The sequence below is a fragment of the Dermacentor andersoni genome, chromosome 10, assembly GCF_023375885.2.
Source record: "Dermacentor andersoni chromosome 10, qqDerAnde1_hic_scaffold, whole genome shotgun sequence".
NCBI lineage: Eukaryota > Metazoa > Arthropoda > Arachnida > Ixodida > Ixodidae > Dermacentor > Dermacentor andersoni.
In genome coordinates, this window is record NC_092823.1 from 44,360,431 (window position 1) to 44,384,641 (window position 24,211).

A 24,211-nucleotide genomic window follows, 5' to 3' on the forward strand; every position below is an offset into this window, starting at 1 on the left:
AAGAAGTCTAGGAGTTGTTCGTCTGTATACTGCAGAGGCACATGTCTTACTTTCCTAACGTTTCGCGTGTATGACTGTGGGATGCAGGGCTTGACTTCCAGGCTGCCTACACTTGAGAGCATCAAAAGGCGTTTTGCGGATGCTAAGGAAGCAACGCTGACACTGAAACTTCCATCTCTGTTCGTCCTGAAAGACTGCACTTTTTCTTTGGCAGCGGAAACTATTTCGGCAGAAACTCGGTTTGGATTTACTTCCCAAGAAGTAGCACCTTCACTTGTTGGACGAAAGACAACCGGAATGCCTTCTGCTCGCTTTTTCTTATACGTGACCAAAGTAAATGGTGCATCTTCACCCCATCTCTTCTTCATCACTTAGCTCATAATTCGATGTTGTATCATCATATTTGCTGTCTTCTAGGCGTGATTTCTTGGTCTCGGCTTCGCCGTCGGCCATTATTCCTGAATTCGCCGAAGTTGATTCCGAGTTGTGGAGAACCAAATGTGCCGGCTTTATGAAGCTTTGTGCCGCTTGCAAGGCCCCAGGCTTTTCATTGCGGCCTGTAGCATCATTCATATGGCTTGATGCACTTGGACGAGCATAAGGCTCGTGACGATGTTCTCGGCTTCCGACCACCGTAGTGAAAGGGTAATAGCCAGGTCCTCAAAAAAGAAACGCCGTACCTGTAAGGCGCCTGGCTCGCTGAATCTTCTTCGCCCGACGTCTTGTTAGTCAGTCGGCGTCAATGGTAACCGTAAATGTCCAAAAAACCAGACAAATTAGAGCACCACGCAAAGACAGCGACCGAACAGATACACTTCTTCTTCTTCTTCCCTTTTTCCCCGTAGCCACGTCAACCACGTCAGAACAGTCAGATTACCCAGCGTTGTGCACCGGTGCGTAATCTGACTGTTCTGACGTGGCTAATGTGGCTACGAAGGGGAAAAAGGGAGGAAGAAGAAGTACATTTGTTCGGTCGCTGTCTTTGCATGGTGCTCTAATTTTTCTGGTTTTTTGGACATTTACGGTTACCATTGACGATGATTGACTCGGTGGTCGACGGCCGAGGTGCTCCCGTATCGGCTGCCACCATTAGAAGCCGCAACTCGGAAACGGCTGAAGAAGTTGTGATAGCGCTCGCTTGCGTGGGAACGGAAGCAAATTTCATAATTAGCGATAGCAAAACGGCCATCTGGAATTTTGGAAAGGGTAGATTCTCGCCGGAGGCGGCAAGGGTTCTGGCCAGTAGATGGCTGAACAGAAAAATTTGCCTAATTTGGACCCCTGCACACACGTCCGTTCCTGGCAACGAGGCGGCCCACGAGTTAGCCCGAGCTCTCTACTTCCGGGTGGCTGTGGAACCGCCCGACTGCCGGAACATGGACGAGCGTCTGCAAAATTATACGGAGATTGTCGAAAATTATCGGCTACACAGGAGACTGGTGCCACCACCGGATAAAGGTCTAAACAATAAAGAGCCAGTCGCATGGCGGCGCCTGCAAGCTGGGAACTTCGTAAACCCGGTCTGGGCATACCGTGTTATGCATGATAGAGAAAACGATGAGTGCAAACACTGTGGGGCGAGAGGGACCCTCGATCACATAATCTGGGAATGCGCTAGCTCACCAGGAGCTAAAGCAAACATAAATTGTAGAGAGGCCTGGGAAGCCCTGCCACGGAGCGAGGACCCTACTCCACAGCAACACGCCATCCGCCTGGCGGAAGAAGCCGCGAAGAGTCAAGACCTGTTCAGGCGGTTGCTCGGGCCGTTGTAAGGGGTTCAAATAACGATATGAGTTGGTTATACAGAGCTTTTTGTGAACTTAATTTAATACAGCTACGTTTTCCCCTTCGTAGCATTAAATTAAGATAATGCCATGTTCATTCATTTTCGAAAAGCATTTCAGATTCCGCATATCCGATTAAAAGTGAAGCTAAAGAAACAGAAGAAATATAAATGGATATTTAATTTTTTAAACAACCGATGCCAATCAGTCTATGTGAATTGTTCTCGTCTTCTCTTTCGCATGTAAAATCCGGCGTACCGCCAGGCTGTGGCCTGGGTCCAACCTCATTTCTAATGTATAATACCGACACAGGAAAGACTATCTTCTACTATCACGTTATTCGAAGACCACTGTATTATATGCAGGTAAATTATTAACACCGAAGATAATTCATTACATTTAGACCTCTACAAGCTCGCATTTTGGTACCGCCAGTGGCCAATGGAAATTGCCATTTCTTAAACTAAGGCCATGAGGTTCGCGAGAGCACGTAACCCAGGAGAGAGCTGCCCATTGAAGGAATGCATGCTGAAAAGGAATCCACACTTAAATATCTTGGAGTTCATTTATCGCTTGATTTTCCTTGGAACAAGGAAGTTCATACCAAAACCAGTAAGGCATCTGAAACATTCGGCTTCATGAAACCCAACATACCCAACTCTACTATTTAACTATTAGCATAAACTACGCTTCTTCGGTCTAAGGTAGAATACGCCTCCATCATTTCCAATGCACATCAAACGTATTTGGTCGATAAACTCAAAGCAATACACAATAAAGCAGCAAGATTTATCCCGAAGAAATACTCCCGCCACTACAGCGTTACAGACATCAAGGAATCGCTTTCATTGGGCTCCCTTGATAATCGCACATAGCAATGACGCTGTTGTCCCATTTTCATGCGCTTCATTAAAGTGAATCCATGTTCCTCGAATCTCACATCGATGCAGTTCATTGTATTCTTCAGCGTTTTCATCACCCGTTTAAAATAAAACCAGTTTTTTTTCGCGCACTAATCTGTATCGTCATTTACAACTTCTTTTGGTAATGCACCATATCGATAAATTATCAAAGGGCATTGTATCTGTTACTAATCCCGATGCTTTGGTTAACGAGTGGAAGCTGTGCCGAAATCCTAAATGTGTGATTATATCAGTGTTCAGTGTTTACTTGAATATGTTTTATCATCTTTTATAATTATGCGACTGTACCTAACTAATGATCGTTTTTTGCACACTAGTTATTGTAACCGACTCCCCCCTCCAACGTAATGCCCGAATGGGCCTTCAGGGTATATTAATAAATAAATATGAATAAATAGAGGTCGTGATCGGTAACTTATCAAAGTGACAAAACGGAGGTCTAGAGAAGGAATACGCTGTGAAAGGCAGTCGAGAATGAAGCGGCATGTTGAGAAGACGAATTTTGCTGCAACACGATACGTTCGGCTGACCCAAGACCAGAGTAACCGGAAGTCGCTTGGGCAGGCCTTGGTAATTCCGTGGGGGCACAAAAAATCTGAACGTGAGGACGTCTGTAAAGCACAAGGCATGCCACATCATTGACCGCGCAGTCTCCAGATAGGCTTCGATTCGGATGTAGCCCGTTACACGGAACATTTACACTCTTAAACAAAATTGCACCCTTTGGGTCTTATCTTGCCCCACAATACTCGTAATCCGTCATGTCCGCAGTTCGTTTCTTTAACGCTGCGAGCCCGGTATCTTCAAGTCACGAACGCCATGTGCATTATCAGCATGACAGAGCATTCTCGACAGGAAAGTAGTGAGCGCCGAGGTTTCAAGAAAGGAAACGCACGCAAGGGAGATGACGATTATCGTTGTGAGACAAATATACACCCCAAAGGGTGCAACCGTTTTAAACTCTAAAAACAGTTGCACCCTTTGGGGTGTATATTTGCCACACAACGAAAATCGTCATCTCCCTTGCGTGCGTTTCCTTCCATTAACGTTGCGAGCGCGGTACTTCCAAGTCACGAACGGCATGGGCGTTATCAGCATGACAGAGCACTCTCGACAGGAAAGTGACGAGCACTGCGTTTTCAAGAAAGGAAATGCGGGCAAGACAGATGACGATTATTGTTGGGTGGTAAATATACACCTCAATGGGTGTATACTTTTCTTAAAGTGTGAGGGCGTGCAGTCGATTAGCGCGCCAGATACCGCCGAACTTCTCACAGATGTTCGGTGGCCAGTTTAATATTCAATCGCTGTTTTACGGTGGCACGCACTACCTTAAAACTAAAGCATGCTCGAAAAAGGATTTTCCTTTATGTGGTATTAGGCGAAAAAATATGCATGTCGCCTTTTTCCTTCCCTAGGTTCAACTTCAAATGACTTATGATGTTTCGTCGGGTCGTGGAGCCTCATGTGGCGGGAGCATCATTACAAGGAACCTTATTCTGACTGCGGCGCACTGCTTGTTTAATAAGTGAGTCCTTTAAAATGATTCTGCACTTGATAGAAACAGAAACCGGGCCGAGTTAGTAGGTTAACGTCTTCGAAGACAAAGTACAAACAGGCTATGTCTACAAAGAATCAGTGAACACGAGCGCTGGTTCACGACTGAATGTTTAAATGCGGAGACGAGATTATACGGCACAGAAATTAAATCACGTGGTACACACCAGATATGCAAGGTGTATAAGAAAATTATGCCACCTATAAATTTTACTCCTTTGTTATGCAAGCTGATTAATGACTCGACTGTATCGCGGTTTATTTGTTTCTTGTTCTTTCTTTAAATTTCGGAACAGAATTTTAGTTTGAGCAAACACAGTTCGGTTCAGAAATCAAAAAGCAAATAAACTGCCAAGTAGCTGAGGCATATTATATGTACAAACATTCTGCGTCACGTGTAAGTTAAGCTTCTAAACTATGCGCTTGCGCTTTATTTTCTCACACTCAAAATATTTTTCGCACTGGATTCCTTGGGCGTTTATGCTTAGTTTCGCGATATGGACGGCCACTGAGCATCTCGAATGCTCACTTTTATTGGCTAGCAATAAAAAAACATCCTGGGAAAGCGACCCTAGTAAAGAAAGCAACCATAGAAAACAGCCATAGGAAAGCAAGCATAGAAGCATTTGCTTGTTCTCTTGATGTCGTATACCTTGTGGCAATAACAATATTGTAGAGATCAGCCTTCTTTGCCTTCTTCAGACGTGTTGAGCGTCTGTCTGTATCGACACAAGGGTTCACATTGTCTACCAGCTTGGTCCACTAGCTATGTGTTCGTGGTCGTGATGGCGCTGTGGTCCTTGCATCGTCGTCATTCCAAGCTATGTCATCCGACTCTCGTCATGCCATTACCGTCACACCTTCGTCGTCAAACAATCGTAATGAATCGGTTGTCACACCATCGTCGTGAAGCCGTCGCGGACGTTCCGTTGTCGTCGCTCCGGCTTCGTGATTAAACTCTCGTAATGCCATCGTCATCACGCCATGTCATCGTGCAAACGTCGTCATACAGCCTTCGTGATACACCGTCGTCTCGTCATCAGCGTAATACACTCGTAGTTATTCCACTGTCCTCCTCATACCGTTGTCATGTCATCGTCGCCATTGCGACGTCGTCATACAGTCGTAATCATGTATTCGTTGTCATAGCGTCGTTGCGGTGCCGTCGCGGTCTTTCCGTCGTCGTCATTTTGACTTCATCATCCGACTCTTGTCACACAGTCATCGTCATACTATTGTCGGCCCGCCGACTTCACTACACCGCCTTGGTCGTTCCATCAATGTCATTGCTTCTTCGTCATTCCATCATCGCCACTGCATCGACGTCATGCCATTATGCTCATGGGCCATCTTGGCAAGCGATTGCAGTAGCAAAGTGGGTCGATACCGGAGACAATGCAAGGTCGAGCCAAATAGGTCGGGAAGCTTCGGGCAAAAAAGCGGTTGAGTACAAATTGTCACCAACATCAGCAAGGATGGTTATGGGAGCAGCGATTGAAGCTCGACTTTCTTTGGAGGGAACAATCATTAGGAAAGAAAAAAGCGTTTTTAATTCAAGCGAGACAAAGTTAGATTCATTCAACGAAAATAAAATTCCTGGTGAATTTTTACATGCGTGACGAGTAACGAAAAGACAAGTCTATCTTATTTTATCATTATCCATGAATAGCTTTTTTTCAGCGCCCATCGTAAAAGCGTAAGAGCGCCCATCGTTGACGGCGCTATCGGTGCTATTGCTTGCAAAGCAATGCAGCTCTTGAGGCGTTCAGAAAGGCGCGCTCGTGAACTTCGCCTGTTACAATACGCCCCCTAACACGTTCTGCTCTTTTGCTTGCCGACGTTTGTCTGAATTTGGTGACGCGGGTAGCTTCGTCGCTTCTTAACCTGTTCAGTAAAAGGTAGGGAGTTACGACCACCTGATAATTGTGTAGTTGTTTTCGTGTGACTGCGTTGGCCGACGGGCGTGGCATCCTGCGATAGGATCAGCACTACACCTAAAGCTTTCGTCGGCCTCCAAAGAAAGTATGTTTTGTGCAGGGGTGCGATTTCGACAACCATGCGGCTGACCTTTTCCTCCATCGCTTTCCGCGCTGAAAGCTCGAAATACCCATCAAGTCGAATAGCGGGGCATTTAAATATATAGCTCTAAAGGCAGGTCAACAAAGAAATTTCGCGCCTTCGAAAATAAAATGACGTCACTTCTGTTTTTAACGGATATGGCGTCACATTATTTTTTCTTCCGCCGGAAGTGTTCCTTCCACATACAGATGGCGCTAAGCCCCATGAACCGCCGATGAACCTTAATGTTTTAACGTACGGGCTCCTATGGAAGCTTCGCTACCAGGTATATTTACCTTGGACAGTGTATACGTCGCATGTAGCCGAAGCAACGGAAATCTCAGTATGACCACTGCAGATTTTGAATAAACGTGACCTCAGCAGTACAGCGAGGCGCTACATTACTTCAATGCTAATCGCATTACCATCGAGAGTTATCGTGCGGTGGTTCTGCCGTGTGTTTTTTCTTTGAGATATAGTTTATAACTGCGCAATTCCGTTGAAAACAAGGCCAGCAGCCAGGGCATCTTTAGGGATAGTAAAGACGGTAGAGCTGTTCTGCATGCGACCTATTTGGCAAGACCGCAGCCACGGTCAAGAAAGTCCGAGAGAGTTCGCAAGAAACAAAAGAGCTTCGTTTAAAAACCGCGGTGTCTGTCTAACCCACTGGTGGACACTTTAACCGCGGTTTTGGGGCAATGTAAAGAAAAGTAAAAGAATAAAAATAAAGGTAAGTGCGGCGCGTGGCCAGTTCCACAAGAAATAATGTAACGGATGGAAAGCGTTACACATTATTCCCCGCAGCGAGATTTACAGTGAGTCTACCTGTCATGTGGACGTCGACGCGGGCAGTAAGGTCGATGCCCCACAAGAAGCCTAGTAGACCTTGGACGGGGCTGCTACGCCTTGAGCGCGTGGCGCCGAAGGGAACAAGAGGTCCTGAAGGTTCGCCGTCCGGAAATAGAAGTGTCGGTGTGCAGACAACATGCGGCTACTTTCGGCGTTGTGGCCTGAACATTACAGAAAAGAATCTGAAAGCAGGGCTTCATTTTCCTGAAAAATGAAGGAATTTGAGGGAGGTCGTTCGACCCTGATGAAAGAGTCGTTCTCCAGTATGTACACATCCGATTCTCAGCACGAGTATGAACGAGTGGTCTTTCCGAGAAAGGAATGCCCGACACTGGTCGCTCTTCTCCAGCGCACGCTCGGTCATGTGACCTACAACATTGGGCGCGCGAGAGGGTGCTCCCATGAAACCACCAGTCTTTTCGGCGCACCCTCTCAAGCTTTCTTTGCACACTTAGCATACGGCGTTCGGGAGTATCGTAATCGTCGGTGAAAGTTTTGTGTGTGTTTGTGAGCGACTTAAATGTCAGCGTCATTTCTTAAAGGCCTCTGGTAACGCGCGGGTGTATCACTTAACCTTTGTTATAGGTTTTGAATTTTTGCTTTTAAGGTTAAGGCCGATGGTTTTCAGTGAGCGCATGATTTGCAGTGAGACGCGTTTTGTTAGCGCTGTTAAGAACGGCCTGCTGAGGCGCCAACATGCAAAGTTTTGCCAGCCAGGTGCGACAGCGGCGTCGACATTTCCTGGAAAGCCACCGTCATCCTCTAGCCAAACGGCGCCGCTAAGTCTACTGTGTGCGGAGGACAATACGCGACTCTTCGTCGCGGGATTGCCGAGATGAGTTCGACGAACCAGGCTTTGTTACGGAACACGCCACCGCCGTCCTGGTCTGCCGTGAGCGGGGGAGTTCCCGAGGGAATGTATATGGTGGTAACGTCCCACGCGCCTTTCAGGACGCAAGACAATGGAGAACCGATGGCCACGCTGCGGGCGTCAGCTTGGGGAATAAGAGGCGCCTGCTTTGGTCAAGACGTAAGCACCGAGTTCTGCGAAGCCCGTCTCACCTCGGTGGGGGCAGTGAAACCAGTGCGTACGTGTGTGTGTAAGCCCTCCCGCTCAAAGGCGGCTCGGTTACGATGACTGGTCGATCGTTTCCCTCACCTAGTGATGTAGGGAGCACGGGGTGTTTATAAGCAGCTGTTTGTCGGCTGCTAGAGTGTGCTCTGTGATTGTGCTCGTCTGTGTGCTCTGTGATCGGGCTCGTGAGCGTCGTGCTCGAGAAGCAGTGTGTTTGGAGCTTCGGGCTCGCATGCTGTATGCTTCGTCTTGCGTGCTCCATTTGGGAGTCCCGCTAGACTGTGGAATGTATCGCTTGTTCTAATGTAAAATAGTGTAAATAAATCCTGCACGCCTAGTTCCACTCAAGTTCCTACCTACGATCTACAACCCCGACAACTGAATGGTAGCGGTGAGGTCAGCCTACGGCTCGTAGACAGCAACGGCAGCTCACGGACTTTGGCACATGGTGACCGACCGGTATCCTGATCAAGTTGGAGGCGACTTAGGCTTGACCACCTCTTGCAACTGACTGGATACTGCGGAGAAGGACTGGTGATATGGGGCTGCTTCAGTGGGTAAGCTTTTGGTTTTGGCTGTAAGATTTACCAGGCTTCAATTTCTCTGTGTTTGTAGATTGATTCGCTAGGGACCTTTTACTTATATTCTGATTTGCGTGGGTATCGCAGCAAGTATTGTGTGACAGCAGAGCCAAAGCTCAAAGTAGCGACCATGGTCCTATTGTGTTTGACGAGAGCTGACTTCTTGTGGTTGTGTGAAGAGATCGAGGTAGCCGTAGAGGAGGACTTGACGGAATCAGAGATTCGTAAGACCATTCTGCAAAGTGACAATGATTTGAAATTCATCGAACAAATAGGTAAACGAATTCTAAGCAACAGACAGGAACGGGAATCAATTAGGCAAAAACGGCAAGAGCGTGAGCAAAAACGGCAAGAGCTTGAAAAAGAAACGACAGCAGTGAACAAACAGATACAAGATTTGCAGCAGTTAAATGCACGAAGTCAACAGCGGCTTGAGAAATGTATAGGCTGGACGCAGCGAAAGCGGGAGGAAGTCGATAAAAGATTTTGGTCGAAAGCCGAGAGAAGTAGTAGTACCTGTGAGATTAGCAGCACGTTCATAGGTGAACGCAAAGTGCTATCTAACGATGCCTTCGTTGCAGCAGAGGCGTTAAAGGCCAGATTGAGAGCGACGAGGTGCTGCGCCAACAGAGCACTGTAGAGACAACTAGGCCAGCTGCGAATGAATTGGCACAGTTACCGCGCGTGTGCGTCGCTTGTAATGTTAGCGAGGTCGTTAACGAAGTACAGAGTACTGCTGACCCGACAGACACGAGCACCCATGACGAGTCAGATCCGTGTGCCGAAGTGAAGTGCCAGCTGAACGATGCAGTTAAGGGCAGTTCGCAGAATCGCGAGCTCCGTAGCTCAAGCGAAGACAGCTGCATTGTTCAGGGATCGGTGCAGCTCTCCGCCAGTCTAGGTAGCCAAGAGAGGAATTGATTTAGTTAAGAATCATTCGGACTGTGCGGGTGAGACAGCGATCGAGACCGGCGAGCTGTGTGCCGATGCACAGTGTGAGCTGGGCAATTCAATAGAGGGCAGTTCGCAAGAGGGCGAGTTGTATAGCTCGAGTAAAGGCTGCTGCATTGTTCCAGAGTCGGTTGTGCTGTCCGCCAGTCGAGGCAGAGAGAGAGTAGATTTAAATGATAATCACTCAGACTGCGCGAGTAGGAGACCGATCCGGGCCGAAGACGTGTGTACCGGCCAGCACGAGGCGTGAGAAGGCGGCATGAAAGGGAATTGAAAGAGAAAGCGCCGTAAAGATCGGAAAGAGGTAAATAATGTAGCGCCGCCAAAGAAAGCGATAGACGCAGAAAGGCCGGGCGCGAGGAAAAGAAAGGTGCGGTCGTCGTTGACGATGTTGTCGCATCAAGCACGTTCGAGCCACCGGTCAAAAAGACCGATAAGCATGTTCTGCGCGGACGCGGACAAAGGGCACGGGGCAGTTATGTTCCTCGTCGTTCCGTGGTTCTTTTCGGAGTGCAGCATGTAGTGCGAAGAAGCGCAGGCTGGCAGGACGAGATGAGGTGATAGGGAGTCGCGACGTGGTCAATCGAGTTCGTGATGAAAGCGTGGCGCCAGGACGCAAATTGGCAGGAGTCTATAATGTCTTGAAGGAGCTGATAGTGTGTTAGCCCTTTTGTTGTTCCTGGGCAGCCAGAATAGCTTTCGAACCGCGACCACCTCGAGTAAGGCTCAAAAGTATGAGTCAGTCGAAAACATTTGGAACGGGAGGCCAAGAGAGCTTCCGTAGGAGTAAAACGTGTTGTTTTGTTTCATTTTTTTGAGCAATGAAAAATTTTCGCGATTTAAGACGGGTATGAGCTTTGTTTATGTTTTGTTTGGAAAGCTCCCAGACCTGAAAGATACGTTTTATGTAAACATTTAGTTTCGCCAGGTGTTCATTAATGAGTAGATAGGGTCTTTCTTTTGTGTGTGTGAGTAACCTGAAAGTCAAGGTTATCGTTGAGAGGCCTATCATAACGCGCGTGTGTGTTAGTTAACGTTCTTCTTTTTTTTAAGTGTTTTCGAATTTTTCGAAGGTTAAGCGCGTAGGTTTGCAGTTAGTGCACAATTTGCACTGAGAAGCGTTCGTAGTTCTATTAGCGCGTGTCCTGTGCGTACGGAGGAAAGCAGATGGTTTATGACTGAGTTACTCGTGTGTGTTGAGGGTGGCCGTATTCTGACTTCTCTAATAAGCGTGCGTGGAACGAGTTATTAGCAGACGCATTTTTTAAGGGTTCTGCGGTGTGCGTGAGTTACGCAAGTTTAGTTGCTCGGTTAAGTTACGTGTCCTATATGGACTAGAGAAAGACACGTGAGTAAGCGTGATGGAACGTTTGCGTGCGACGCAAGCACGTATTCGGAATAGGGACCACAAAGCTAGCGCGATTGTGATTACGTACCTGTGGGGTTGACCAGACTGTTCAGTGGCACCGGTACGTGCGATAAGTACGGCACTGCGACAGGGTGAGAACAGGCTGTTCACAAAATTAGGCTGCTTAAGTTATGTTCGGGTATTGGTGGTTGAGAGCCTTCGGTTTAGTTCTGCGTAAACCTTTGCTCCTGGGCAGCTAGACAGTCAGGTCTGGTTAGGCTCAGGGGGAACGTGAACGCTCGCTTTGGATGCACAAAATTTGGGGTCAAAATTTGGGGTTCCTAGTTGAGAGGCTTACATTGAAATTTGGATAGGAAGCCTGGTGGGTTAACAGCTGATTCCGGGCGTTTGCACGCTCAGTGGTATTGTGTTGCCGGGATCGACTCTTCTGTGCCCGTTGTACGATGGTTTAAGGCATTCGAAGTGCGCAGGGATTGCAGAGAGCAATGCCATCTGCTTGCTCGCCAGCCGTTCTCTTCCTGCCCAGCGGTTGTCAGCACTGGTCAGACGAGATTTTCCGGGCCATGGAGGTGCTGTTAAGAACGGCCTGCTGAGGTGCCAAGATGCAAAGTTTTGCCAGCCAGGTGCGGCAGCGGCGTCTACATTTCCTGGAAAGCCACCGTCATCCTCTAGCCAAACGGCGCCACTAAGTCTACTGTGTGCGGAGGAGAATACGCCGCGTCCGCGACTTTTCGTAGCGGGATTGCCGAGATGAGTTCGACGAACCAGGCTTTGTTACAGAACACGCCACCGCCGACATGATCTGCCGTGAGCGGGGGAGTTCCCGAGGGAATGTATCTGGCGGCAACGTCCCACGCGCCTTTCAGGACGCAAATAAATAAGTAAGGCAATGGAGAACCGGCGGCCACGCTGCGGGGGTCAGCTTGGGGAATAAGAGGCGCCTTCTTTGGTCAAGACGTAAGCCCCGAGTTCTTCAAAGCCCGTCTCACCTGGATGGGGGCAGTGAAACCAGTGCGTACGTGTATGTGTGTAAGCCCTCTCGCTCAAAGGCGGCTCGGCTACGATGTCTGGTCGAACGTTTCCCTCACCTAGGGATCTAGGGAGCACGGAGTGTTTATAAGCAGCGGTTTGTCGCTGCTAGGGCGTGCTCGTCAGTGTGCTCTGTACTCGAGGAGTGTACTCTGTGATTGTGCTCGCATGCTGTATGCTTCGTCTTGCGTGCTCCATTTGGGAGCCACGCTAGACTGTCGAAAGTATCTCTTGGTCTAATGTAAATATCTGTAAATAAACCCTGTACGCTTAGTTTCTCCCAAGTTCCTCCCTGCGACCTACAACCCCGACAGCGCACGTCCTGTGCAGACGGGAGGAATGTTAGCGATTAGATCGTACGTGTGTTCTGAAGGTGGCAGCGTTCTGAGGTTTCTCTGAGGTGCGTGGAGCTAGTTCACAGTTGCCCCGTTTTTTTAAAAGACCTGAGTGCGTAAGTTACGCAAGTTTAGTTTAGCGGTTCGCTTAAAGCCTGTCCTGCCTGGAGGAAACGTCTGCGTGAGGTGCAAGCATGCGTTGTAAATTATGACGGCAATATTGGAGGTTCTTTGACCATGCAGCCGCAGAGTCGACAAGGCTGTTCAGTGGCACCAGTACGTGCGATAAGTGAGAGAGTATATGTGATAGAGTATGTGATAGAGTATATGTGATAGAGTATAAAGAGGCTGTTCATAAAGGTAGGCAGTCTAAGTGTTTTGAAGCGTTAGTTACTTATAGCCTTTGGCTTAATTCTACGTATACAATTGCTATAGTGTAGCGCGACAATCGGGCTTCGTCGGGCTCAGATGAATGTGAACGCTCTCCCTGGTGGCACAAAATTTTGGGGTCAAAATTTTCAGTTTCTAGTTGAGCAGCTCATATTAAAATTGTAGTGTGGAGCCCGGTGGTTTTAACAGCTGATTCCGGCCGTCTGCGCGCTGTGGTGCTGCGTTGTCGGAATCGACTCTTCCGTGCCGGTTGTTGCGAGATGGTTGGAAGCATACTGAGTTTGCAGTTGTTGCAGAAGGTCGAGCGTTCTTCTTGGTCACCAGCCATTCTCATCCTGCCCGCGCTGGCCAGTCGACATTTTCCAGGCCGCGGAGGAGATGTTAAGTTTGGCGTACTCGTTGAAGAGCAGAGGCCGGGATCAGTGTGTTACCGACGTCAGACATCATACCACGGAGTCGATGCGGACACTGAAATGCTGAAAGATTTAGCTTTCCTACCAGAAGGTGCGTCTTTCAGTGACGGCTATTCGGTAGACTTCGGCCTGGGAACAAGACGTCGGAGGGTTTCCCCGAACTTCACCGAGAGATGGCAGGACGTGGAGTGGGTTTACCTTCTGGTGAGCTTGGGCCATGGACCTCTCCCCGGTCGTCATTGAAACACTGGGTCTGGTATGCTGACTTCCCCCTTTCCAGGATCAGCTTGGAGCCGGCGCATGTGCTTTGTGTCACCCTTCTCCTCTTCGGAGGCGGTGTGCTGTGTCATTACGAGCCACCGGACTTGTTGAGTGAGACACGATCCGGTTAGCCAGCGAATGATCTAGTGGAGCGTGCTTTCCTAGAACGACGCAGTAGCTATGACGTGCAGCTTCAGCGTGCTACGAAGTACGGCGCTCCGTGCTCCCGTGAGTGCGACTATGACTTTTCCTTGTAAATAAGTTTGCTCCTCCTATGTAAATTATTAAAGTTTTGCATCCATCCATCCGTCCTCCTATGTAAACAAACCCCGCTGTGCCATTTCTCCGTCCTCTCGCCCTCGTAGTCATCACTAAATAAGCAACCATCGTTAGGAAGGCTCGGACGACGGCATGGGCCCGCTAAGCCTCACTGTGGCCCCCCGGTAGCGTAGGCCATGGCAACCCGCTTCGACACGCACGTCCGGCGCAGGCTAGAGGCCGACCCCCTGCGTGACGCCAGACACGAAAGACTGATTACATTATACAGGTCACTGTCCCATACAAACAACCCCGTCACACTTACATGACACACAAACTCATAAACTGGGACTCTCTCCGCACCACTCGGGCGGCCCGCTCTGACACGCCTATTACCGATATCGACACCTGGGTGAAATCACTCCAGAATGACGTCCAATGCAACACAAAACTCATTGAAACCCCTACAGAAACCCCTACATTAGACACTCGATTGGCCCACCTCTGGGAGGCCTATCACAGCCTCCTAGAACGGTGGAAGAAGAATAAGCTAAACAGGATACTTAAAAAGCGGCTGGCCGCGCTGCAAACCCAAATCCAACAACATTCTGAGGAGCTCTGCCGGTCCAACTGGGGCCAGATATGTGACGGCATTGCTGGGAACCTGTCCACCAAGCGCGCCTGGCAACTCCTCCGCCACCTTATAGATCCGACGGAGACAAAAACAGCAACACAAGGCCCTGTAACAAGACTCATCCACGCACACATAGACAACCCTGACAGTCTTATAGACACACTTCAAAAAACTTACACCTCCCCAGGCACACCGACTCGCTTGCCTCCCTACACAGGGCAGCCCAACCCCACACTCGACACGGACATAACGGAGACGGAAGTCAGAGCGGCCCTCCTGACTCTCCGTACCAGTTCCGCACCTGGCGCCGACCAGGTAACCAAATCTATGCTTCGTAATCTGGATGATCAATCCATCACACAGATTACGGACTACTTCAACCAGTGTTGGAGGGAGGGCACCCTCCCCCAGTCCTGGCGTCATGCGAAGATCATTTTCATACCCAAACCCAACAAACCACTTACACTCCAAAACCTTCGCCCGATCTCGCTAACCTCCTGCCTCGGAAAGCTTTTCGAGCATGTAGTGTTATCGAGACTCACACAACACATGGCGGAAAACGACCTTTACCCTCACCGCATGGTGGGCTTCCGCTCCCATTTATCCGCGCAGGATGCCATGCTACAACTTGCGCACGACATTTTCTACCCCCTTATCCCGGGTCACACAAAGGCAGTCTTGGCTTTGGACCTCTCCAAAGCGTTTGATCGCGCAGAACACCATGCGATCATGACTGCCCTCTCGCCACTGAATGTGGGTGCACGTACGTACACCTACATTCAAGCATTCCTGACCGACCGCACGGCTGAGATACACTTTGGTCCACTCATCTCCCTCTCTTTTACTTTACGGAGTGCTGGCACCCCGCAAGGGTCCGTTCTGTCCCCCTTGCTATTTAATGTCACCCTGATCCCCCTGGCCCGACAATAGGCAATCATACCCCATCTCAAATACACCCTCTATGCCGACGACATCACGCAGTGGACTACCCACGGCAGTGACGGCGGCATAGAGGACACTCTCCAGTCTGCAGCCATCCTGACCCAAAATTATGCTGCCAGTATCGGTTTTTCTTGCTCCCCAGAAAAATCAAAACTACTACTCATCAGACCTCGTAATCGCTGCTCCCCATGCTCCCCCATCACGATCGAGCTGGACGGACGCCCAGTGCCAGAGGTTGAAACCCTCCGCATACTGGGAATCCATATTCAGAGTGATTGTAAAAACACCACCACCCTGAAGAAACTCAAGCAGGTTGCAGGTGCGATTTCACACCTCATTCGCCGGGTTTCAGCCCACCACAGAGGCATGTCGCCTCATCCATGCCTTCGTCCTCAGCCGTGTGTTTTACACAACCCCATATTTACACTTATCCCGACACGATACTTATGCCCTAGATGCCTTAATACGCAAGGTACAAAGTAGCACTAAAGTTACCCATTAATACTCCCACAGACCGACTACTGGGCCTGGGCACCCACAACACTATTGGGGAACTTGTAGAAGCCCACCGACAGGCGCAATACATTCGCCTGACACGAACATCCACTGGGCGGCACATTCTGGACTCCCTCGGGATCCGGATACTGGCCAACGACCCTACGCTACTCGCCACCCCACGCCACATCCACCGGGAGCTGCTTATTAAGCCGCTCCCGAGGAACATGCACCCACAACATCACGAGGCGCGCCGCCAAGCTCGAGCTAAGGCGCTCCATCGTTATTACGGCCCCGAACCGGACGCCGTATGGGTGGACGCCGCATGCATGGGACAGCAAGCGGTTGCCGCCATGGTGGACTCCTCCCTCTCCCAACTCATCACACTACCCTTCCCCCCCACACTTCCCCAGAAGCTGCAGAGGAAGCTGCGATTGCCATTGCCATCACCCATACGGAAGCCCTGTACATAATAACAGATTCAAAAACAGCTATACTAAATTTTGCACGAGGCCGAGTCCATGTTCCTGCTTTTTGCATACTGGGCTCGCCCGTTGCACCTCCACCCCGCCATGTGGAGCTGATATGGGTGCCTGCGCACTCCGGGAACCCCGGAAACGAGGCTGCCAACCTTTTAGCTCGAGGTTCTATTAACCGGGCTCAGGTGGCCTCCGATCCGGGATTCACGAAGGAGCGCATGCACTCTTTCAGCGATCTCACGCAGGCTTATAGAGTAGTACGTCAGATCTATCCCCCACCTCACCCATCCCTAGACAACAGACATGCGACACTTTGGAGGCGACTCCAGACCCACACACTCCCCTCCCCTGTCACCCTATCCCATTACCATCCCTCTTTCCCCACGCCCGCCTGCGCCCTCTGTCCCGAACCGTTCGCATCCGCCATCCACATCCTCTCGCTTTGCCCGGCGGACCCTCCCCCGCGGGGCCTGGAGCACCTGACATCGTGGGAGGACTGGGAGACCGTGCTCCGCTCTGAGGACCCGGCAACGCAGACCATCGCGACCAGCCGGGCTGCCAGTGTTATGGACCTACGGAACATAAACACTTGAGCGGAGTAAAGTCGTGCGGGGGCCCAGGGGCCTACGTGGCCCGAACACCTCTGTTTAAATAAAGTTTTTAACAACAACAACTGCGAGCCCGAAATCCTACAGACTGCAACTTAGTCACGCCATCTATGTTTGCAGTAGCAGCAAAACCTGATGTGGACAACAGAAAGCCAGAAAACGAGAAGCAGGAGTAAACGGTAATCTCTTAGCCGAAAGTTCATTTATTGCAAAAAAGAGATAAATATTTAGGAAGAAAAGAAGGCATAAATCGTATGTTTTGTTTTACGGTGCGTAATCTGCAGATGTTCACATTGGTGAACTACATCCTGGCGCACAGGAAGAGAAGTGCGCTTCAGTTTCGTAGCTTTGGCTGCGCTACCACAGAAAGCTGTAGCCGGGTGTAGGTAGGTTCCTGTTTCGCCTCGCTTTGAATAAAAAAAAGATGATAATGCCTCACCGACAGTGGAATGGAACCTCTGCCGTCGAGCCCAGCAGCCAAGCCCTATAACCACTACATGGCTGGATTTTTTTTTTTGCTCGTACGTCACTGATATTTCTAAGCTGTCAAGAAACGGGAAATAGGCCCCGATCGCGCGCATACTTAACGAATTACAAAGCCAGCCAGCTTTTTGAAATCCTGGGTCCGCCACTTTCGCGTCTTTTTCGTTTGACTGTTGGCACTCTCAGGAGCCGTCTTAGAATTCACTATCTCCCAGACCGACCCACTTCTCTCGGTATTTCTCTGCGTAGAGCGAAAAAAAAATTGTGCGACATTGCACCGGCTTGACAATCGCCCACGTTGTTCCTGGTCTAAGATTTCTTCGCCGTAGTACAAATGGCGTCGTCTATTTAATTTACGCCACATCACACAGCCGTAGGTACGTACGAGCGGTACGATTACATTGCACATTGACGCTGATGACGTCGCAATCCGCGTTTCTCTCCAAATACGCTCGTCCGCTACCCACATCAAAAGCAACAATTAGCATGTCGTCGGTTCGCGTCGAACGGCTGGAGTAGAAATTGTACCGTCCTCCTGCTTACGACGTGACAGACACGTACGGTCACCCCCCCTCCCCCGCCCAACACAGACACAACTACTGAATTTTCGCAAACACGCTGGTCCATTTCGTATCTCATTGCGGAACCCCGAACAATCCTTGCTAACTAGGTACCTGCACAATGGTTCGCATAACATTTATTCCTGCAGAAATCTGCTATAATTTGTTTATATTCTTTCCTAAAAATCTCTACACATAGCAAAGTTACGTATACCTGTAACAATGTTGACTCCAGCTATTTTCTGCTGCTTTTAAACCAAAATACTCTAAACGCCTCTTGCTTATCTTGACTGCGTACCACAGCATAGAGAATATACATCTACCGGCGGAAAAAGCACTTATTGTATATACGCTGTTCTTAATTGTTACAGTTGTTAACACACGTTTCTTTATTTCAGAGGCGCCTTTGCGCTAAAGGTCATGGTTGTGTACAACTCCCACCTGCATTTAAACGGTAAAGCACTTCTAGCTGAAAAGATGATGCTCCACCCAAAATTCGTAAACGAGTTAGAGATCCAGCATGACGTCGCACTTCTTAAAGTAAGTTTAAAAATTCTGAAGCAGGCTTCAGCGATCACAAAAGCGCTTTAGCCTTGTGCAATTCACAAAAAGGTGCACGCAAGAAGAAGAGGTACATTACTTTTGCAGTGCTAGTTTAGACAAGATTTTAATAAATATTCTGAATGAAGAGAATGAAGGTTTACAGGAATTTATGTCCTAGAGGGGCACAATCATGAATGAGGGACGCTGCATGGGGAAGCACTACTTTATGATGCACCAAGCCGGTATTTCGTAACATGTGCCTACCTCGGCAGTGTTTTGCATACCGTCCCCAACGGAATTTATTAGCAGCACAAGCAAAAAAAAAAAAAGAAGATACATTCCTGAAAAATAGAATTGGACTCTGCCGATACCAGTCATTTCATTAAAAATCACATCATAAAACTGCGAACAAAAATGTCTCAATTCAGTTTTTGGGAAATAAACTGTTGCAAAGAGGAATATCAGTTTTCGATTTCGGTATGCTAACAACGGTGCTTACAGCAGTCAGGTAGGCGAGGGCATGTGTGAACGCAACAAAAGCTTCGCCTTCAGGGGACTGCGCGAATGCAAGTGTCACCTCGTGCTCTTTACAAATGCAATCTACGCAAACACATAAATAAAAACATTTTTTTTGCCCGTATATAGGCACTGTAGGTAAGGAGGGACCGTAAAAATTTGTTCGATTGATCAGAAGTTCGTTTTCACAGAAGTGATCCACAGAACCTGTTAAATGCTATGGCCACGACACAAAATATTAAATGAAGGAGCGCCTAACCCAAAGGAAAAAAAAAAAGATTATTGGACTTGCATATTAGAAAGTGGTATTTTATGTACTATTTTATTATTTAAGCTATTGAGCAATTATTGATTACCAGCGGTGCGCAAATCTGTGCGCTGTCCCAAAAGGCGATAGTTTACCTTGATTGGTGAGGAGAAGAGGAAGACGACGCTGTTCGATCTGTTGTCACCTCAGGTCTGTAATTTTTGCATAGGTTTTGCTATTCATTAAGTGAGTTATTTATATCCTTGGAAGACGGCCGCATCTTTAAGGCGGTACTGTCCCTATGGGAAGGGTACGGCTGCTCCGGCGCCGGCATCTTTAAAGGGACAGCGCCATCCGAAGGAAGCCAGCGTGGCGGAGGCGGCCATGGCGTCGCAAGGTGTGGAGCTGCCAGACATCAGGGACGATAAGCAGGCCAGTGCGCCATCATCGCTCAGTGGGGACGACACAACTATCGTCGACCCTGACGAGGAAGTGGCTTATATGGCGGAAGTGGATAACGACGGCTTCAAGGTGGTGAGTCATCGCAAGCAAAGAACGGTCGGAGTCCCAGTGGTAGTTTTGCCAACAGAGAAAGGTGTTGATTTGAGAGAGCGGAACCCTATCAGGCTCTTCGAAGCCATTAAAGTACTGCTGGGATCTGCCCCGATTCGCAGCCGCTTCACAACGCAAGGTGCTCTTTATTTAGATATCGCAACGGAAGAGCAAGTTGACATTCTTCTCCGGTGCTCTCAAATTGGTGATATAAGAGTTAAAGCCCGGCTGCCCCACTCCTACATGACCAACACATGTGTTATTAGGGGAGTACCAGTGTGGTATTCGGAAAGCGACCTTCTGGAATACTTGAAACCGCAAGGTGTTCTGCACGTGAAACGTCTGATGCGCCGGGTGGAGACTCAAGAAAAAGAATGGGCAGCGAAACCTACTACTTCTGTTGTGATAACGTTTGCTCCCAACACCGAGCGCCCCGAAAAAATTGACCTCGGTTTTACCAAGCATGCAGTCAAAGAATTCGTTGAACCTCCTCCCCGATGCTTTAGGTGCCAACGCTTTGGGCATGTAGCCAAAGTTTGCATCAAAGATCAACGTTGCAAACGATGCGGTGGCGCCCACGATTACAAAGCCTGCAAGGCAGATTTTGCTTGCGCTAATTGTGGTGGTGACCATCCAGCGAGTTTCGGTGGCTGCCCCTTCCGTGTAAGCGCCTTACACCGCCGAGTGTCCTTCATTAGTGGTCCCAAACCACAACCTACTGAGAAGCGGATACCTGGAAGTGACGAGTTCCCGGCGTTAGATTCGGAAGTTGAGTTCCCTGCGTTAGAGTCGGAAGTTCGTTGCATGGTAACAAGCAACGTCAGTGAGCGACCTGAGTTTAGCAAGACGGCAAAATCATCTGTAGGTGAGTCGGTTGTTCGATCTGCTGCAGCAAAAAGTGTCCAAGTTCCTCAGCGACCAGATCACAGCCAGACTCGACAACATGGAGGACATTCCCTCGCCTCAAAAGGGATAAAGAAACCAGAGGCAATGGCCAAGAGTGGGTCCCCATCCGCAACTTTTGTTGAAGTTGTGAGGCAGTGCGTACAGCAAAATAAGGAGCTCAAAAATCAGGACCTGTCCGACCTTCTGCGAGTTTTGTTTGAAGTCCTGCGTTCATATGTTCAGGCAATGCAGACTGGCCCCTTAAAGAACTTTCTACAGCTCGTTCTTTCCTTTGAGTCAATGATTACCACGTTCGCAGCGACCTTTACCTTATAATATGGCTAGTCTTCTTCATGCTCGTGCAACTAAAAATCACCGAAAAGTGCCGTTTATTATGCAATGGAACTGCGCTGGGATTATAAGTCGATTAGCAGAACTTAAATTATTTCTGAAAGATACGTGTGTTCCAGTATTGGCCCTCTCGGAGTCTGGCCTACCAAGCGGGAGATCTCTGACTGGATATGTCGCCCATAAGAATTGCAGCATAAAGTCATTTCCCGCGGGAAGTGCCGCCCTTTACATACGAAGAGAGATTCCTCATGTGGCTTTAAACGTCACCGATCTTTGCACCGATAGTATTGAGGTGGCGGCTGTGAGGATACGTCTTGGCTTCCGAACTCTTTCTGTTGCATCCGTATACGTGTCTCCGCGGAAGAAGGTAGCAATGGACTTGTTTCTGCAGCAGCTTTGTGACCGTTGTCCAGCGCCCCGAATTATCTGCGGGGACTTCAACGCCCATCACTCTCTCTGGGGTGACAGGAACACAGATTCCCGCGGACGCAAACTTGTAGAAATTATTGATAGTTTGTACTTGTGCGTGGCCAATGACGGAAGTCCCACTTTCTTCCGGCCTCCAGCCTCAGCCACATCTATAGACCTAACCTTGCATTCATCTGACGTCCGCGTGAAGTGGTCAACTGCAGCTGACCGCATGGGAAGTGATCACTATCCAATTTTTGTGTTTACTGCCGACTTCCACATGCGCGACTCTAAAATTAGCCATGTTGTTAATTGGGACAAATACAGGGAGAAACTTGCATATGTTTCTGGTGATGTGATTGACAAAATTATTTCTGGTAAGATGGCTGCTACCACAGCGGTCAAGTTGCCTAATCATTTTCCGACTCCGGATTCAAAACTCAGGAACCTTTGCGCAGCGCGCAGAAGGGCGGAGCGACAACTGATGCGGAAGAAGGACGACAGATCCTTGAAGACGACCTTCAATAGGCTTAACTCTGCCATTCGACGCCATACGAACAAGCTCTGTAGGTCGCAGTGGGCGTCCTTCTGCGCTAGCTTGACGGTTTTCTCACCCATGACGAGAATTTGGCGAGTCATTGGCAGTCTTGCTGGTGATTCTCGTCCTAGTAAACCTTTCGAAGCGCTTGCACTGCGCAAGCAGAAACCTCTCGTGTGCTTGGCAGAGGAATTTGCAGATGCATTCGTAAGTGCAAGTTCAGGAATTCATCCCTGCGCTCCGCCTGCAACATCTACGTCGGTGATGGACGCCCCGTTTACACTTCGAGAGCTACAGACAGCACTCAGCACCCTGCGGCGTCGATGTGCACCAGGTCCTGACGGCATCACCAATCAGATGATGCAGAACCTACCTCTGGAACACCGGAAGATGCTCCTAAGCTATCTCAATCGAGTGTGGGAGACTGGCGATGTTCCTCCTTCATGGAAGGTGGCTTGTGTTGTCCCAGTGCTGAAGCCCGGCAAAGAAATGACAGACTTGGCCTCGTATCGTCCTGTATCACTGACGTCGTGCGTGGCTAAGCTCATGGAGAAACTGGCAAGTAAGCGTTTATCTTGGTGGCTCGAAGATAGAAGGGCTCTACCAACATGCATGACTGGATTCCGAACAGGTTTAAGCGCGCAAGATAGCGTCTTGGACTTGATAAGCCATATTGAACATCATAGAGCTTTCGGTCTTTCAACACTAGTTATTTTCCTAGACGTATCAAAGGCTTATGATAGCGTCCTTCAGAGCTCAATACTAAATAGTTTGCAGGCCATGGGCGTACAGGGCTATCTTCTGCGATTCATTCACTCATTTATCAGTGATCGTAAAATTCAAGTGCGGTTAGGAAGTACCACAAGCACCGAAAGGGCGGTATCACGAGGTGTACCTCAGGGCAGTGTTCTTTCCCCAACGCTCTTTAACGTTGTAATGGCTGGTCTTCCCACTGAAGTGCAAAAACATTGCAGGCATGTCCATATGTCGATATACGCGGACGACATTTGCCTTTGGTTAACCGGATATCAACACAAGCGTTTAGCTCTGATAGCTCGACAGGCATTACTTTTAGTTCACAATTACCTTCAAGGTGTTGGGTTGACTCTCTCGGTGGAAAAATCTGGTTTCATCATGTTTCCAGGTAGAGGAAGAAGGTATGCGCGGCTGAAGATAGACCTTGAGCAATCTTGCCTTCGACAATTGAAACACAAGCGCTTTTTGGGTGTCATTATTGACTACCGTCTACAGTGGCGACGAGCTGTGGACTCGGTTGTGACATCGATATCATCGCGTCTCAATGTGATCCGTAGAGTTGCGAGTGAGCAATGGGGAAATCACCCTTCCTCAATGATCAGGTTGCACGATGCACTAGTGACGAGTCGGATAATGTATCAGCTCCCTTTAATTTCCCCCTCGATATCACAGCTGGAACGACTTGAGGTTCTGCACAGAAAGGGCCTGAGAAGGGCTCTTGGCGTTCCGCAGACTGCTCCTAACAAAGCAGTACTTTGTGAATCTCTATCGAGACCTCTTAGCCTAGTCGCTTCACAAAGGTTATTGATGCAAATTGGCCGCCTCAAACAGACGGCAGCCGGCCGAGCCCTTCTACAGCGCCTTCGAAAGAGATCTGAGTCCCGAGCGTACTTGGCACTAAATACTCTTGGTTACCTGGGTCTTGACACTAGAGGTCGAACTAAGAGGTTGAAACCACCTTGGTCATTCGTGAGCCTCGATTGTTCGTTGACAATTCCTCACGTACGCGCTAAGCGGAATTCTCCTCTGGCGGCAACGCGTTCGCTGGTACTGGAACATCTTGAGTCTGAATATGCACGTCATCTTCAAATCTTTACTGATGGCTCTGTGGACAAGGTCAAAGGATCTAGTGCAGCTGCTTTTCACATTCCCTCTTTGAAGTAGGATTGGTCTGTTCGCTTCACTGCAGTCGTGTCCTCCACAACGGCCGGAAGCGTTGCCATTGAGGCAGCTCTAAAGAAACTACGGTTTTGTACGCCTCAACCTGTTGTTATTCTTACAGATTCAAAATCTGCCCTTCAAAGGTTAGAGCACGGGTTTCCTACTGATGCCTTATGTCTTAGCTCCCTACGCTCGGTGCACAATCTCCATATCAAAGGCT

At 49.0% G+C, this 24,211-nt stretch overlaps 1 protein-coding gene across 1 annotated transcript in view; it reads left to right on the plus strand.

Moving 5' to 3' along the window:
- The window catches only part of LOC129380629 (trypsin-7-like), a 37,559-nt gene that overhangs the window by 5,961 nt on the left and 7,387 nt on the right, over positions 1-24,211 (plus strand). The window contains exons 2-3 of the mRNA XM_055062230.1: positions 4,126-4,235; positions 18,433-18,574. Coding sequence (XP_054918205.1) covers positions 4,126-4,235; positions 18,433-18,574 — 252 coding nt within the window. The remainder of the gene's footprint in view (positions 1-4,125; positions 4,236-18,432; positions 18,575-24,211) is intronic.